Consider the following 17521-nt stretch of genomic DNA (forward strand, 5'->3'; position numbering starts at 1 on the left):
CTTCTTTCTTCCTTCCTTCCTTCCTCTTCTCCTCTCATCTTCTCTCCTTCCCTTCCTCTTCTTTCCTCTTCTTCCTTCCTTTCAATGAAAGAATACTCATTGACCAGGTGCGGCGGCTCATGCCTGTAATCCCAGCACTTTGTGAGGCCGAGGCTTACGGATCACATGAGGTCAGGAGTTCGAGACCAACCTGACCAATGTGATGAAACCCCGTCCCTACTAAAAATACAAAAATTAGCCAGGCGTGCTGGCATGCACCTGTAATCCTAGCTACTCGGGAGGCTGACATAGGAGAATCACTTGAACCCGGGAGGCTGAGGTTGCAGTGAGCCAAGATCTCGCCATGATACTCCAGCGTGGGCAACAAGAGCAAAACTGTCTTAAAAAAAAAAAAAAGACCGGGCACGGTGGCTCACACCTGTAATCCTAGCACTTTGGGAGGCCGAGGCAGGCAGATCACGAGGTCAGGAGTTCGAGAACAGCCTGGCCAATATGGTGAGACCCCCATCTCTACTAATAATACAAAAATTAGCCAGGCGTGGTGGTGAGCACCTGTAGTCCCAGCTACCTGGGAGGCTGGGGCAGAAGAATTGCTTGAACCCAGTAGGCAGAGGTTGCAGTGAGCTGAGATCACACCATGGCGCTCCAGCCTGGGTAACAGAGCAAGACTCTGTCTCAAAAAAAGAGAAAGAATACTCATTCAAGTGAATGTCTGAGACTTACTTAAAATAGCCAAATGAATTTATAGTTTTCCTCCCCTTCTTAGGGATTACATCATTATGGTATCATCTAAAAACTTTATAAATCTGGCATTGCATTCTTCTAGGTGTGCTATACAGATGATTTGATCTGTGTGGCCACTGCCTTTTAGGAATAACACCTTTGAAAGCATAGAAAAAAGAACTAGCATTGGACAAATTTATGAAATGGAGCTATTTAATTTAAAAAGATTAATAGTGGAGTTGAATTGTTTGGCTTTAAAGACCGCACTACACATTAGTATATATATATCAAGTATGTGTGTGTGTATATATACACACACACATATATATGTATCGAGTGTGTGTGTGTGTGTGTGTGTATATATATATAATTTTTTTAAGTGCCAGAGCCTCACTCTGTCACCTAAGCTGGAATGCAGTGGTGTGATCACAGCCCCCTGCAGTCTTGACCTCCCCAGGCTCAGGTGATCCTCCCACCTCAGCCTCTTAGTAGCTGGGACTACAGGCATGCACCACCAAGCCTGGTTCATTTTTATATTTTTTTTGTAGAGACAAGGTTTCACTGTGTTGCTCAGGCTAGTCTCAAACTCTTGGGCTCAAGTGATCTGCCCAATTCAGCCTCCAAAAGTGCTGGGGTTAGAAGAGTGAGCCACTGCACCAGGCCAAACATTAGTTTGTAATTCAAAAATACAATGAAATAAATCAGTGATTATTTAGATTAAGTACAGGTCAATCAGTTATCTAGAAGTATGTTTTCTAGTTAATTAAAAGTACAGAGATTCAATTGAGGCATTTTTGTGAAAATAGCAGTAATTGCAGTAGTATCAGCAAGTACTTTTTTTGGCCGGGTGTGGTGGCTCACACCTGTAATCCCAGCACTTTAGGAGGCCAAGGCGGGTGGATCATCTGAGGTCGGGAGTTCGAGACCAGCCTGACCAACATGGTGAAACCCTGTCTCTAGTAAAAATACAAAATTAGCTGAGTATGGTGGCACATGCCTGTAATCCCACCAGTTGGGAGGCTGAGGTGGGAGGCTGAGGCAGGAGACTCGCTTGAACCTGGGAGGCGGAGGTTGCAATGCTGAGATTGCACCATTGTGCTCCAGCCTGGGCAACAAGAACGAAACTTGGTCTCAAAAAACAAAATACCAAGTACTTTTTTTGTTTTGTTTTTTACAGACAGGGTCTCACTCTTGCTCAGACTGGAGTGCAGTGGTGCAGTCATAGCTCAATGCAGCCCTGAATTCTTGGGCTCAAGCAGTCTTCCTGCTCAGCCTCCTGAGTAGCTAGGACTACAGGTGCATGCCACCACGCCCGGCTAATATTTCATTTTTTGTCGAGACAGGGTTTTGCTGTATTGCCCAGGCTGGCCTCGAACTCCTGGGCTCAAGTAATCCTCCTGCCTCGGCCTCCCAAAATGCTGAGATTACAGGCATGAGCCAACACACCCATACCCAAAGTATTGTATTATTAGAACTTTGACCACAGTTTGGTAATTTCTTTGTTAATAGTCTCATGTAAGATTTTCGTTTCAGAAGCATGTCTGACTGAAATGATTTTTTCATCAGATTAGTATACTGCTACAAGCAATATTTTTTGAAAAACTGTGTTCAAAGAATGACTATTGCTTTTGATCTGATAAATAATAAAGAACGATATCAAATGTTTGAAGAGGGAAAGGCAATTAAATCTTGTTTTCAGAAGATTATTTTACCAAATATGTAGGATTAATTAAAATAGAAATAGAATTAGAAGGGGCTTAAAAAAGGAAAAAGAAATTGAGAGTTATTGTTTAATGGGTACAGAGTTTCAGTTTGGGAAGACCAAACAGTTCTAGAAATGGATAGTGGTAATGGTTGTACAATAGTGTGAATGTACTTCATACCACAGAATGGTACACTTAAAAATGGTTAAAATGGCAAGTTTTATGTTATGTATATTCTACCACAATAAAAGAAAAAAAAAAGGAATAAGAAGAGAGTTGCTTTAAAATACCCTGTAATCTTGGATATGGAAATGGGGAGAGGCAAATCTGGGAGAAAATGCAGAGAAGAAATCTGTACTTGTGGTTATCTATTAAAAGAATGGGATTCAGGCCAGGTGCGGTGGCTCATGCCTATAAACCCAGCACTTTGGGAGACTGAGGGGGCGTGGATCACAAGGTCAGGAGTTCAAGACCAGCCTGGCCAACATGGTGGAACCGTGCTCTACTAAAAATAGAAAAATTAGCCAGGTGCAGTGGTGCGCACCTGTAATCCCAGCTAGTTGGGAGGCTGAGGCAGGAGAATCGCTTGAACCTGGGAGGCAGAGGTTGCAGTGAGCCGAGATTGCGCCACTGCACTCCAGCCTGGGCGACAGAGCGAGACTCCATGTCAAAAAATAAAAAAGAATGAGATTCAAAGGAATTGAGAAATATTCAGAGGTTGGCTGGGCACGGTGGCTCAGGCCTCTAATCCTAGCACTTTGGGAGGCCGAGGCGGGTGGATCACCGGAGGTCCGGAGTTCGAGAGCAGCCTGACCAACATGGTGAAACCCCATCTGTACTCAAAATACAAAAAAATCAGCCAGGCTTGGTTGTGGGCGCCTGTAATCCCAGCTACTCGGGAGGCTGAAGCAAGAGAATTGCTTGAACCGGGGAGGCAGAGGTTGCAGTGAGCAGAGATCGAGCCACTGCACTCCAGCCTGGGTGACAAAGCGAGACTCTGTCTCAAAAAAAAAAAGTGAGGGTGAGGGTGACAACCAGAAACTTAGAAATATTGATATACATTAGAAAGATGAGTTAATCATGGATACTTTTTGATGGAGTATTGACAGATAACTAAATAAATTTTTAAAGACAATTAAAAATAATAAGATGGAAATTTAAGATTAAAATGGTTATTTGGGAGTTGTCTACATAGAGATGGTAACTGAGAACTTATGAGTCGATGCACTCCTTTAACTGGACACATAGAAAGAAAAATAGGTGAATAATGACTGAATATTGGGGTACTACCCCCATGAAGTAGGTTAATTAAGAAGACAAATGATCAGAAAAATAGTGAGAAAACTGAAAAATCCTAATGCCTTGTAAGTCAGTATTCGAAAACTTTAAGAACTAAGATTTCAGTGTGAGGAAGCTGATTAAAAAATAAAAATAAAAAACCTCCCAAGATTGATGGCAATAGATGTAATTGAAAGGTCAAGAGGAAACAACTGAGGAATGATTTTTGAATTTGAATAGGAGTAGGTCATTGGTATTCTTAGAAGAGTTTCTGTGGAATATAGAAGACAGAAATCATGTTACAGAGTGTATATAGGAGGGGAAAGTATTTTAAAAGCACAGTCAAGGGATACAGGGCACTCTTGAAAATTTTAACCATTAAATGAGGTAGAAGTAGAAAAAAAAGGATCATATAAATATACTAATAAACCTAGAGAATAGTGTATAATAGTTATAAAATTCTTATAAAACATTTTTTAAACTTTTATGATATACCTCAAAATGCAGTATGTGCTGTATTATTAAATGGAAACACTATGTAATGAAGGTTACTTCTCTATAAAATGTTAGTAAAATAAATGAATTATCGGTGTTACAGAGGAAGAGTGAAATGCTACAAAGTTTAAACGGAAGAGGGAGAAGGAAGAAAAAAGGGAGAGAAAGAAAAAGGAAGAAAGAATAAGTGTAATTTGAGAAGGGAGCTAAAAAAGGGTCTTTAACTGATAGAGACATAGTTAACAAGTGGCAAATGGGATGAGAAGCAGGGAATGGTATCTGATAGTGCTAGATATTACCATAAGATATTTTGGGCAGTTCTAAAGAAAATGAGATTATAAACTTTCCTTGGGCAATCCAGCGATAGTAAGGAAATCCAGTAAGGTTTTAAGGAAATCCAGTAAGGTTAATATCTTTCATGATGATGATTTTTGTCATTAACATTCACCTTTGTATCTCTAATACCTAACACTAAGTTAGCGGTACACAAGTTTCTATTGAACAATTAGATTTTGAACTGTGAAGATTTAGTGGAAATTTATTTGGTAATTATTAACCATTGCATTCATAAAAGATTGTGCTTCAATTTCCTTTAGCAAGTTTAAAAATTTTAATTTGGACCTAATTTTTTAAAAGAGTAAAATTGTGAATTTTTAGTTATTCTACTAAACCAGCATTTGAAACAGAAAATAATAACACTTGGAAGGTATGTGTTTGTGTTGTGTGTGTGTCTCAGAGACAAATCAGATACATTAGTAAATATCTTGCAGTTCACAGATGGTATAGGGTAAGGTTTTATCACTTGGGGTTTCAAGGAAGAAAGTTTTATACTAACTGGCATGATTATTAAATCCTTTAATTTTATCTCTCAAGTTCAATGTTGATGTTATTGATCAACACTAAGTATCTGCTTAAATGTTTACAATATGTGAAAATCACTTGTATTTATACATAGGCAGTGTTAACAATAAACTTGGGCAATGCTACATAGATAATAGAATTAATCTTTGTAAATCTTTTTTAATACTGGTGGAGGGCAAGTATTTATGGGTTGTTTTGAGTATTCAGATAGAAACATAAAAACTTAAATGAAACGTAAACTTATTTGTAATGTGGTTTCCATCTGGGTCATTATAACTTTGTGTTATCTCCATGTGAGTGATATAAGGAAGGCCGCAGATCTGCATTGCCATTTTGCTTACAGGAAGTCTAAAACAGGATAGATAAATGACTTTTCCAAGGTCAAGATGAAGCCAAGATTAGAACCTAAATGCCTTGTCCTCCTGTGTCTTGATGTTCTTCCTTCTAATTTATCTTGTCATTTTAATAGGGTGGGAGGATGGGTAAAGAGACAGGAACAGTCTCTCATTCTGTGTTCTTTTCCATGATTTCTACTAGATCATTGGTTTTCTCAGTGTTGGTCCCAGGAGTCTTCTATGTGGTTCAATATATTATATACATAAGCTTAATTTTCTTATATTTTGTAAAAATCAGAAGCCTAACATCACAGTTGATTGTGTTTATTGGCAATGAACAGGGTTATTAAATAGTGATAAAATAGTTAATAATATTTAAGTCCATGATCTAAATACTACCTGTTAGTTAAAAGGAATTTTTAGGGCTGGGCACAGTGGCTCACACCTGTAATCTCAGCACATTGGGAGGCTGAGGTGGGAAAATCATTTGAGGGCAGAAGTATGAGACCAGCCTGGGCAACATGGCAAGACCTTATCTCTAAAAAATATTTTTAAAAATTTGCTGGGCATGGTGGCACACTCCTGTAGTCTTAGCTACTAGGGAGGCCACTTGAGTGCAGTAGTTCAAGTTACAGTGAGCTGTGATCATGCCACTGTACTCCATCCTGGGCAACAAAGTGAGACCATTTATTTAAAAAAAATTTTTTTTAAGTATATTGACTTTTCTTTCAGATGACCATTATCATAAATATTTTTGTAACATCTGATACAGTCTGGCTGGACTATAATAGAACCAACCAATGATGTAATGAGACATAGTGACTGTTCAACCCACCCACTTATATTTGGTTCTGTAGGCATATTTGTTATACTGGATCCTGGACTTTTTCCTCATCTTTACCTGCCTCCATGGGATCAGTGTTCAGGCATGTTTTCAAGTATTAAGTATGCCTTATAAACATAATAGTCTTTTTTCCCTGAATTTAGTAATACCAGAAACCATTTAAAAATACCTATCCATCATTGAAACTACCATTTGATTTATCAACAAATATTTGAGACTATTCTAAGCAAAGCATTTATTAATAATGCATTAGACTGGGCGTGGAGGCTCACACCTGTAATCCCAGCACTTTAGGATGCTGGAATACCTGAGGTCAGGAGTTCAAGATCAGCCTGGCCAACATGGTGAAACCCTATCTCTACTAAAATATGGAAATTATCCAGGCATGGTGGTGTGCACCTGTAATCCCAGCTACTCGGGAGGCTAAAGCAAGAGAATCAGTTGAACCCAGGAGGCAGAGGTTGCAGTGAGCCGAGATCATGCCACTGCACTCCATCCTGGGCAACAGAGTGAGACTCCATCTAAAAAAAAAAAAATCATTAAACCTACAACAACGTCTCTTTAGGATTTCCAAATGTGCCTGAAGGGGTTGGAAAAATAAAAAGATTATGACACAATTTTTTTGCTTACTTGGTATCAGAAATACCCCTGTTATTCTATCATTTATGATAATTGGAAATTTTATTCTGTCATTCTTTTCTACAAATCCACAGGGGAATCCATACCAGAGTACCAAATGGCTTTTCAGACAGAGGTTGGAAACCATCCCACTTTCGAGGATATGCAGGTTCTTGTGTCTAGGGAAAAACAGAGACCCAAGTTCCCAGAAGCCTGGAAAGAAAATAGTCTGGTAAGAAAAAACTAAGTTATTAAAGAGAGGACTTATGACTAAATATGTTTTAATGTTGTTTGAAGCAGAAATAGACTGTTAATAATATTATAATGTTAATAGTTTTTGGAGTTGCCTAATGCCAGAAATCCAACTTGATTTTTATGATGTTATACGTTTTCAAATTTTTCAATATGAAAAAAAGTCAGTTTTTAGTTCCATTTTGTTTTTTTCCAAGCATAAAGTACTATCTAGAGAGAATAACTAATGTGTCTTAAGTTTGCCAGATTAGGTAGCAGCTGGATTAATTAACATATTAATATTTTAAACATTATTGAAATTCTATCTTACTCTCTTGAGAATAGTACCAAAACTGTTAAGTAGTGCAGGCTTACATAATCAATGGCTAATGGAAATTTAGGCTAGACCTGAAAAAAACCAAGGTGCAACCTATGAATTATGCTTATTAAAAATATAATTCGGCTGGGTGCGGTGGCTCACACCCGTAATCCCAGCACTTTGGGAGGCTAAGGCGGGCAGGTCGCCTGAGCTCAGGAGTTCGCGACCAGCCTGGGCAACACAGTGAAACCCTGTCTCTACTAAAATACAAAAAATTAGCCAGGCGTGGTGGCATGCGCCTGTAGTCCCAGCTAGTTGGGAGGCTGAGGCAGGAGAATTGCTTGAACCTGGGATGCAGAGGTTGCAGTAAGCTGAGATCGTGCCACTGTACTCCAGCCTGGGCAACAGAGTGAGACTCTTGTCTCAAAAAAAAAAAAACAAAAAAAAAACAAACATATATATACACTTCACGACAATGAAATATCTTCAGAATCCCCTGCCATTTGCGTAAGTTGTTATTACAACACCGAAAACATCTTACAAATTAACAAATACACACTCGTAATCTTTTAGTATAAATAGGATAATCTAATTATCCACTATCATTTCTGAAGTTCATTTTTTTATTTAAACACATTTTTTTAATGTCAGTACCTCTAGATGTATCTATTTCTCTCCATTTGGTCAGTATTCTATTGATAAAATCATATAACCATTCTTTTGGATGATATATGATAATTATTGTATTAAAAAGGAAAATCCTACCTCTCCCTACTATCACGCTCCATAAGTAACTCCCTTTAGCAATCTTTTGGGTTTTCTTTTTTCTTCCAAAAGTTACCATTATAACTTCAAATACTCTATTCTTAAGTTATCTGTCGTTTACTTTCTCCCAGTTTGTAATATTCTATTATTAAATGATTTATGTTTTGTCTGTAAATTCATCTAATATTTAAATAAAATAACATGAGAAATTTGTAGTATTATGATTATGTAAGCATTCATTACACAAGAAAGGATTGTGCTTGGATTTATAGTAAATAAAAATTCTACATTAGTTACTAAAATCTCCCCTGTGCTTTGGGGAGAATGTTTCAAGTTATCATCCATCACTTGAGCCCAGGGGTTTGAGGCTGCAGTGAGTTATGATCATGCCACTGCCCTCCAGCCTGAGTAAGACCCTGTCTCTTTAAAAAAAATGTCATCAAGTCCCAGCTGCTCAGGAGCCTGAGGCAGGAGAATTGCTTGAACCCAGGAGGTGGAGGTTGCAACGAGCCGAGATCGTGCCACTGCACTCCAGCCTGGGTGACAGAGCGAGACCCCATCTCAAAAAAAAAAAAAAAAAAAAAAGTCATCATCAAATGATTTCTTTTTGGTTTCTTGTCATCTTTCTTTGTCTTGTTTTTAGGCTGTACTCCGAAGCAGCATTAAAAATCTCACATCATTCTCTTTCTTGTAAATGATTTTTTTTTAAATGAAGTTCATCCTTAAGTAATGTGTACTATTATGTGTATAGTGGTAAACATCATGAATCCTTGCATGTTTAAAAATGTTTTTATCTTGCCCTCACACTCGAGTAATAATTTGGCTGGATAATAGTTTCAGTGTCATAATTTTCTTCACAACTTTGAAACTACTACTCCATCATTCTCTAGCCTATATTCTCTATGTGCTCTAGGCCCTACTCTCCAGTCTAATGAGAATTTCAATGCCAGCCTGAATCATTTCATTGCTCTTTGTTTTGTTATATTTTTGTTTTATCCTCTTAATTTTTTTTCTCTATAAAGTTTTAAGACTTTACCACTAGAATTATGTAATTTCACCTTGATGTTTGTGGGCATGGATCTTTACACACATTTTGCTTGGCACTGGATAGGTTTTCAGTTTGAAAATTCAAAAGTTTCTTAAATTCAGAGGAATTTTCTTTTCCTTTGTTTTTTTGTTGTTGTTGTTGTTTTTTTTTTTTTTTTTTTTTTTTTTGAGACAGGGTCTCGCTCTGTCATTTTGGCTGGAATATAGTGGTGTGATCATGGCTCACTGCAGCTTTGAACTCCTCGGCTTAAGCTAGTCTCCTTCTTTAGCCTCCTGAATAGCTGAGACTTCAGGTGCATACCACTTTGCCTGGCTTTTTAAATTTTTGGTAGAGACAGGGTCTCGCCTTGTTTCCCAGGCTGGTCTCAAACTCCTGAATTCAAGCAATCCTCCTACCTCAGCTTCTCAAAGTACTGAGATCATAAACATGAGCCATCATGCCTGGCCTGGTATTATTTTTTAAATTATTTCGTACCTTTCAATTCTTCCTTCTGAAATTCCCACTAGACAAATATTGTACCACATGGCATTCTAGGAATCATTTTTTTTTCCTTGTATTTTCCATTTTTTCTCCCTGTATGTTTTTCTTCCTCCCTTCCCTCTCCCCCTCCGCCTCCCCTCCGCCCCATCTCCCCTTCCGCCTCTCCCTCCCCCCTCTTCCCTTCCCCTTCCCTCCCCTCCCCACACACCTGGCCTCCCTTACTACATTTTTTAAGATTTACTCAGCTTTATCTGCAAATGACTCATTTAGTTTTCACTATTACCCTAGTATCAGTTATCTATTCATTAAAGTTTTAGCATCCACAATCATATTTATATTTCCAGAAACTCTTGTTTGCCTTTTCCATAGCAGTCTGTTCTTATTTTCAGAATGTAATAAGGGTGATTCATTCTGAAGATGTTATTTTTATACTTTATACAAATTAATTTTCTTGACTATAATAAAAGGACAAAAGGTGAAAAATAAGCAACTAAAATTATTTTACTATATATTTTCACATTCCAATTTTAGATTGTCTTGGTAGGACTAGAATAGTATTTCCATTTTGGATCCTGACTTAAGTGGGTTGACGTCATGTCAGAGAAAGGCTAAAGACACATTATAGTTCCCATACAGATTTAGAATGAGCACTGTCTTCATTGGTTATCTTAGTCAGTAGGTTACTTTCAAGTTTGGCTTCTGTTTCGAGTCAGATTGAAATCTTTAAGTATGTGGCAATTAAAGAGCCTATTGTCAAGCACAGATGTCCAAGATTGCTTCCAAAACTATACTCCCTGCTATGGGAACTGGGACAGATCTTTAAGAGGTCCCTGACAGCAAGTGAGAGGCTGAATACTTTACTAGAATTCATCAGAGGTGCCAGCCTCACAATAGAGTATCCCTAAAAGAAAAATCTGTTTGTGAAATTTTATTCTAGTAAAATACAACCTCATCTTCCTTAAATTGTTTTATTTCACCAGCGCAAATGGGATCTATTATTTTGAAATATCTCTTGGCAACCCTATCATTATGAGATATGCATCATATGCATATTTACCTGAAAACTTTTTACTTCCAGTATAGAGTAGGTTGCCAAGTAAGGAATTTATAATACTTGGTTAACTTCCAGGGAATCCATTTAAATCTAATGTGCTACAGTCAATAAACTGCTTCTCTGCAGTGACAATCCAATACTAGAGTTAGGTAGCAAGTACATAGTTTATAAAAAAAGAGAAATGCAGCTATATCTAAAGAAGCCATTTTTACTTTCACAGTTTCATTGAGATTAAGAAACATTCCTTTGACCCGGCGTGGTGGCTCACGCCTGTAATCCCAGCACTTTGGGAGGCGGAGGCAGGCATATCACGAGGTCAGGAGATGGAGACCATCCTGGCTAACACGGTGAAACCCCGTCTCTACTAAAAATACAAAAAATTAGCCGGGCGTGGTGCTGCGCGCCTGAAGTCCCAGCTACTCGGAGGCTGAGGCAGGAGAATGACGTGAACCCGGGAGGCGGAGCTTGCAGTGACTGCCGAGGCCGAGATCGCGCCACTGCACTCCAGCCTGGGCGACAAAGCGAGACTCCGTCTCAAAAAAAAAAAAGAAACATTCCTTTAATAGTCAAACTCAGAATCTTTCAAATATTAATGAATAAAAAAACTAGCTTTAATTTTATAAACTACCAGGGACTCAAACATAGTTTAGTCAATAAAGAGGGGAAGAATAGTTTCCTGATAAAAATGAAAGCATAGAAAATAGTCTAAAGGAAATACATGAAAATGTTAAACCATAGTTACTCTGAATATTGGGTTAATAAATGACTTTTTCTTCCTATATGTATCAGAATTTACAGCAAAAATGAACTGCTTTAACAATCACACACACACAGTTTTGGAGTTTTTGTTTTTGTTTTTGTTTTTTGAGACAGAGTCTCGCTCTGTCACCCAGGATGGAGTACAGTGGCGCAATCTCAGCTCACTGTGGCCTCCGCCTCCTGGGTTCAAGGGATTCTTCTGCCTCTGCCTCCCTAGTAGCTGGGACTACAGGCACGTGCCACCATGCCTGACTAATTTTTGTATTTTTAGTAGAGATGGGGTTTCACCATATTGGCCAGGCTGGTCTCAAACTCCTGACCCCATGATCCACCTGCCTCAGCCTCCCAAAGTGCTGGGATTACAGGCATGAGCCACCGTGCCCGGCCAGTTTTTTGTTTTGTTTTGTAGAGACAGGGTCTTACTATGTTGCCAAGACTAGTCTTAAACTCCTGGCCCCAAGCAGTCCTCCCACCTCGGCCTCCCAGAGCGCCGGGATTATAGTCATGAGTCAACATGCCTTGCCCCAACACAGTTTAATTTTGTTTTATGTTAAAATATTTTAAATTGGTAAAATAAAAAATTATAGGCCACGTTTATTTTAAAGTGGCTTTTTTTCTCCTACATAAAATGTTCAGGTATAATTTATTTAACTGTACTACCATTCTTCATGTTTTCCATTCTTTTCCAGTTTTTTGTCACCCATACTATAGTACAGGGAGACAATAATAGGTCACTGTAGCCTCAAACTCCTGAAGTGCTGGGATTATAAGTGTGAGCCCAGCCTCTTTTCCAAATGTTTATACTCCATTTCTTAGTCTGTCTTGAATTCTTTTCTCTCCCTTGTTAAAATCACTTGCCTGGCTTTTCTTTATTCCTTAGTGTTAGTTTTGTATGACCTCTTGTAATCAATGGTTTTATCTTAATATATTTTCACATAAAAGGTGGCAACTTAGCCAAGCACAGTGCCTTCTTAGCCAGGCACGGTGGCTAACCCCTGTAATCCCAGCACTTTGGGAGGCTGGGGCATGTGGATTACTTGAGGTCAGGAGTTCGAGACCAGCCTGGCCAACATGGTGAAACCCCATCTCTACTAAAAATACAAAAATGAGCCTGGCCAACATGGTGAAACCCCATCTCTACTAAAAATACAAAAATGAGCCGGGTGTGGTTGTGCATGCCTGTAATCCCAGCTACTCGGGAGGCTGAGGCAGGAGAATCGCTTGAACCCAGGAGGCAGAGGTTGCAGTGAGCAGAGATCACACTACTGTACTGCAGCCTGGGCAACAGAGCAAGACTCCATCTCAAAAAAAAAAAAGGCGAGGCTCGGCATCTCATGCCTGTAATCCCAGCACTATGGGAGGCCGTGGCAGGTGGATTGCTTGAGGTCAGGAGTTTGAGACCAGCCTGGCCAACATGGTGAAACCCCATCTCTACTAAAAATACAAAAAATTAGCTGGACATGGTGGCAGGTGCCTGTAATCTCAGCTATTCAGGAGGCTGAGGCAGGAGAATCACTTGAACCTGGGAGGTGGAGCTTGCAGTGAGCCAATATTGCACCACTGCACTCCAGCCTGAGCAACAGAGTTAAGATAATGTCTTAAAAAAAAAGAAAAAGAAAGGGGGCAACTCTTCCTCAGTTCATGTTTGCCCTCTAGTCTTTCCTTTTGAAGAAATATATAGAAATATATACATTTCAGAAGAAACAACTAGTTCTTTTCACATATTTTTAGTTTTTCCATTTTCTCTTTTGGACAAAATCTACAGACTTCTTCTGTGATGTAGAATTCAACATTTTAAATCCTTTTTGTCTGACACAACCCACATTAAGGAATACAACTTCAGCCAGGTACAATAGTGCACACTTGTAGTCCAAGCTACACAGGAGGCTGAGTGAGGAGGATCGCTTGAGCCTAGGAACGTGAAACTGTAGTAAACTGTGATCCCACCTGTGAATAACCACTGCACTCCAGCCTGGGCAACATAGTGAGACCCCATCTCAAAAAAAGCACAAAGTTTACATCATTACGTAGTATAATACTTAACCTTACTACCTACTCTATATCCTAGTGTTTTCTGTTCTAGTCTAGAGCATTTCAGTTTTGGTTAGAGTTGTTTGTTTTAAACCACTGAGCTGGTTTTATGACCCACCGACGAGATCCAGCTTGCATTTTCCTTCCTTTGGGTAGGAAAGATTGAAAAAGTTCCTTGTTTATCTTTTCTGTTCTTTTTTTTTCCCCCTACTTGTCTTTCCTCATCAGTGTTAATAATGTCACTCCCTTTAACTCATTTACACAAGCATTAAGGTATCATTATTTACCTATTCCTAGAGTTACAGTCCCCTTCCAAAGGATGCATCAGATTTTGCCTAAATATTTGTTTTCCATTCTGATTTATTCTCAATTTTTTTTACATTTAGAGAGCTATAATTGATAAACTGCACATATTAAAGTGTACATTTAGGTATATTTTGATATATGTATACACCCATAAAACCACACAGTCATGATTATGAACATGTCAGTTACCCCCAGAAGATTTCTCGTGCCGTTTTGTAATCTCTCCTCAACTTTCTTTGTCCCCCATGAGTCCCCAGGCAACCACTGATCCACTTTCTGTCACTAGAGATTAGTTTACATGTTCTAGAATTTTATATAAATGGAATCATATAAATGTACTGTTTTCTCACTTCTTTCAGTATAATTATTTTCAGATTTATTCATGTTCTTATGTGTATCCATAGTTTATTAATTGCTGAGTAGTATTTCATTGTATGCATATGATACAGTTTGTTTGTCTATCCACTCGTGATGGATATTTGGTTTTTTTCCAGTTTCAACTGTTACAAATAAAGCTGCTATGAATATTCATGTACAAGTCTTTGTATAAACATATGGTTTTATTTGCTTAGGTAAATACCTAAGAGTAGAATGGTTGAATCATGTGGTAGGTATATGTTTAACTTTTTAAGAAACTGCCAGTTTTTATGGCCGGGCGCAGTGGCTCACACTGGTAATCCCAGCACTTTGGGAGGCTGAGTCGGGTGGGTCACCTGAGGTCAGGAGTTCAAGACCAGCCTGGCCAACATGGCGAAACCCTGTCTCTACTAAAAATACAAAAATTAGCTGGGTGTGGTGGTGCATACCTGTAATCCCAGTTACTCGGGAGGCTGAGGCTTGAGAATCGTTTGAACCCAGGAGGCAGGGGCTGCCGTGAGCTGAGATCGCACCACTGCACTCCAGCCTGGGTGACAGAGCAAGACTGTCTCAAAAAAAATAGAAAAGAAAAGAAAAAAGAAACTGCTAGTTTTCTAAAGTGGTTGTACCATTTTGCATTCTGGCCAGCAGTGCATGAGAGTTCCGGTTTCTCTGCATCTTTACCAACACTTGGTATTGCCAGTCTTTTTAATTTTAGACATTCTTTTTTGGGGGTGGTGGTGGGAGTACAGGGTCTCATTGTATTACCCAAGCTGGATACAGTGCTGCCATCATAGCTCGCTACAACCTTGACCTCCCAGACTGAAGTGATCCTCCCACCTCAGCCTCCTAAATGGAACCACAGGTGTGCACAACCACATCCAGTTAATTTTTAAAAAATTTTGGCCTGGTGCGGTGGCTCACGCCTGTAATCCCAGCACTTTGGGAGGTCGAGGCGGGTGGATCATGAGGTCAGGAGATCAAGACCATCCTGGCTAACATGGTGAAACCCCATCTCTACTAAAAATACAAAAACAAAATTAGCTGGGCATGGTGGTGGGTGCCTGTAGTCCCAGCTACTCGGGAGGCTGAAGCAGGAGAATGGCATGAACCTGGGAGGTGGAGCTTGCAGTGAGCCGAGGTCACGCCATTGCACTCCAGCCTGGGCGACAGAGCGAGACTCCATCTCAAAAAAAAAAAAAAAAAAAAAAAATTGTGGAAATGGAATCTTACTATGTTGCCCAGGCTTGTCTTGAACTTGTGGCCTCAAATGGTCCTCCCACCACAGCCTCCCAAAATCCTGGGATTACAGGCATGAGCCACCATGCCTAGCCTAGATTTATAATTATTATTTTATGCTTTTCTTTCTTAAATAAGAAAAAAGGAAGAGTCTGGATGTGATAGGTCTTGCTTGTAATCCCAGCACTTTGGGAGACCAAGGCAGAAGGATCATTTTGGCACAATGATGCCTTAGCTAGGCACAGTGATACTTGCCTGTAGTCCCAGCTACTCAGGAAGCTGATGGAGGAGGATTGCTTAGGTCCAGGAGTTCAAGGCTGCAGTGACCTGTGATCATGCCACAGCACTCCAGCCTGGGCAACAGAATGAGACCCCTTTTTCTTTGTTTTTGTTTTTAAAAAGGAGTTAGAAACCAAAAATATAATAATAGTGGCTTTTATAGTTACCTAAGTAGGCTTTTGGGTTCTACTTATTGTCTAATGTCCTTTGAGGGACTCCCTTTAACATTTCTTGTAGGGCATATCAGCTTTTTTTTTTTTTTTTTTTGAGACAGAGCCTTGCTCTGTCACCCAGGCTGGAGTGCAGTGGCATGATCTCAGTTCACTCCAACCTCCGCCTCCTGGATTCAAGCGATTTTCCTGTCTCAGCATCCCAAGTAGCAGATATAGATATATATAAGTCTTTGTATAAACATATGGTTTCATTTACTTAGGTAAATACCTAAGAGTAGAATGGTTGAATCATGTGGATATTTAAAAACAAACCTAGTCTATTTTTTAAAAGGGAGTTAAAACTAGCTTTCCCCTGGCCAGGCGCGGTGGCTCACACCTGTAATCACAGCACTTTGGGAGGCCAAGGCAGGTGGATCACGAAGTCAGGAGTTCAAGACCAGCCTGGCTAACATAGTGAAACCCCGTCTCTACTAAAAGATAAAAACAAACAAACAAACAAACAAAAACCAACCAGGTGTGGTGGCAGGCGCCTGTAATCTCAGCTACTAAGGAGGCTGAGGGAGGAGAATCGCTTGAACCCGGGAGGCGGAAGTTGCAGTGAGCAGAGATCGTGCCACTGTACTCCAGCCTAGGTGACATTGCAAGACACCATCTCAAAAAAAAAAAAAAAAGACTAGCTTTCCCCAAAAGGGAGACTATTGTAGGGAGACTATTGTTCATTGCTAATGAATAGGAATACTACAGAATGGGATTGTTTTTTGATACTACTGTTTTGGAACTAGTTTAAAGAAGAGATGTCTATAAGTTTTAAGGTTGGAATGAGGCACTCTTTTTTTTCTTCTTTTAAGGCAGAGTCTCACTCTGTCACTCAGACAGGCGTGCAGTGGCACGATCTTGGCTCATTGCAACCTCTGCCTCCCAGGTTCAAGCAATTCTCCTGCCTCAGCCTCCCAAGTAGCTGGGAGTACAGACGCAAACCACCATGCTGGCCTTTTTTTTTTTTTTTTTTTTTTTTGAGACAGAGTCTCGCCCTGTCACGCAGGCTGGAGTGCAGTGACTTGATCTCGGCCCACTCCCTCCATGGTTCAAGCGATTCTTCTGCCTCAGCCTCCCGATAGCTGGGACTACAGGCGCGTGCCACCATACCCAGTTAAGTTTTTTACTTTTAGTAGAGACGAGGTTTCACTATATTGGCCAGGCTGATCTCAAACTCCTGACCTCGTGATCCACCCGACTTGGCCTCCCAAAATGCTGGGATTACAGGTGTGAACCACCACACCTGGCCAATTTTTTTATATTTTTAGTAGAGATGGGGTTTCACCATATTGGCCAAACTGGTCTCGAACTCCTAACCTCAGGTAATCTTCCTGCCTCAGCCACCAAAGTGCTGGGATTATAGGCGTAAGCCACTGCACCCAACCAAGCACTCTTAACTGGGGGTAAAGGAGAAAAGCTCACCTAGAGATAGAAGATAGCCAAATGCCCCCAAATTCCATCAAACTCAAAACTTATTTTTGAAGCAGAGTTAGTGACTGTTGATTGACATAACATAACTGTGAATTAACAACAATGACCTAAACCTGTGGCCTTAAAGAAACATCTGCGACTTATTGTTGCTTTTAC

At 39.8% G+C, this 17521-nt stretch overlaps 1 protein-coding gene across 2 annotated transcripts in view; it reads left to right on the plus strand.

The window, feature by feature from the left end:
• The window catches only part of BMPR2 (bone morphogenetic protein receptor type 2), a 200977-nt gene that overhangs the window by 172887 nt on the left and 10569 nt on the right, over positions 1-17521 (plus strand). For both annotated transcript variants that reach the window (XM_007965888.3, XM_007965886.3), the window contains exon 10: positions 6953-7089. In XM_007965888.3, coding sequence (XP_007964079.1) covers positions 6953-7089 — 137 coding nt within the window. The remainder of the gene's footprint in view (positions 1-6952; positions 7090-17521) is intronic.

The sequence above is a fragment of the Chlorocebus sabaeus genome, chromosome 10 (genome assembly GCF_047675955.1).
Source record: "Chlorocebus sabaeus isolate Y175 chromosome 10, mChlSab1.0.hap1, whole genome shotgun sequence".
Lineage (NCBI taxonomy): Eukaryota > Metazoa > Chordata > Mammalia > Primates > Cercopithecidae > Chlorocebus > Chlorocebus sabaeus.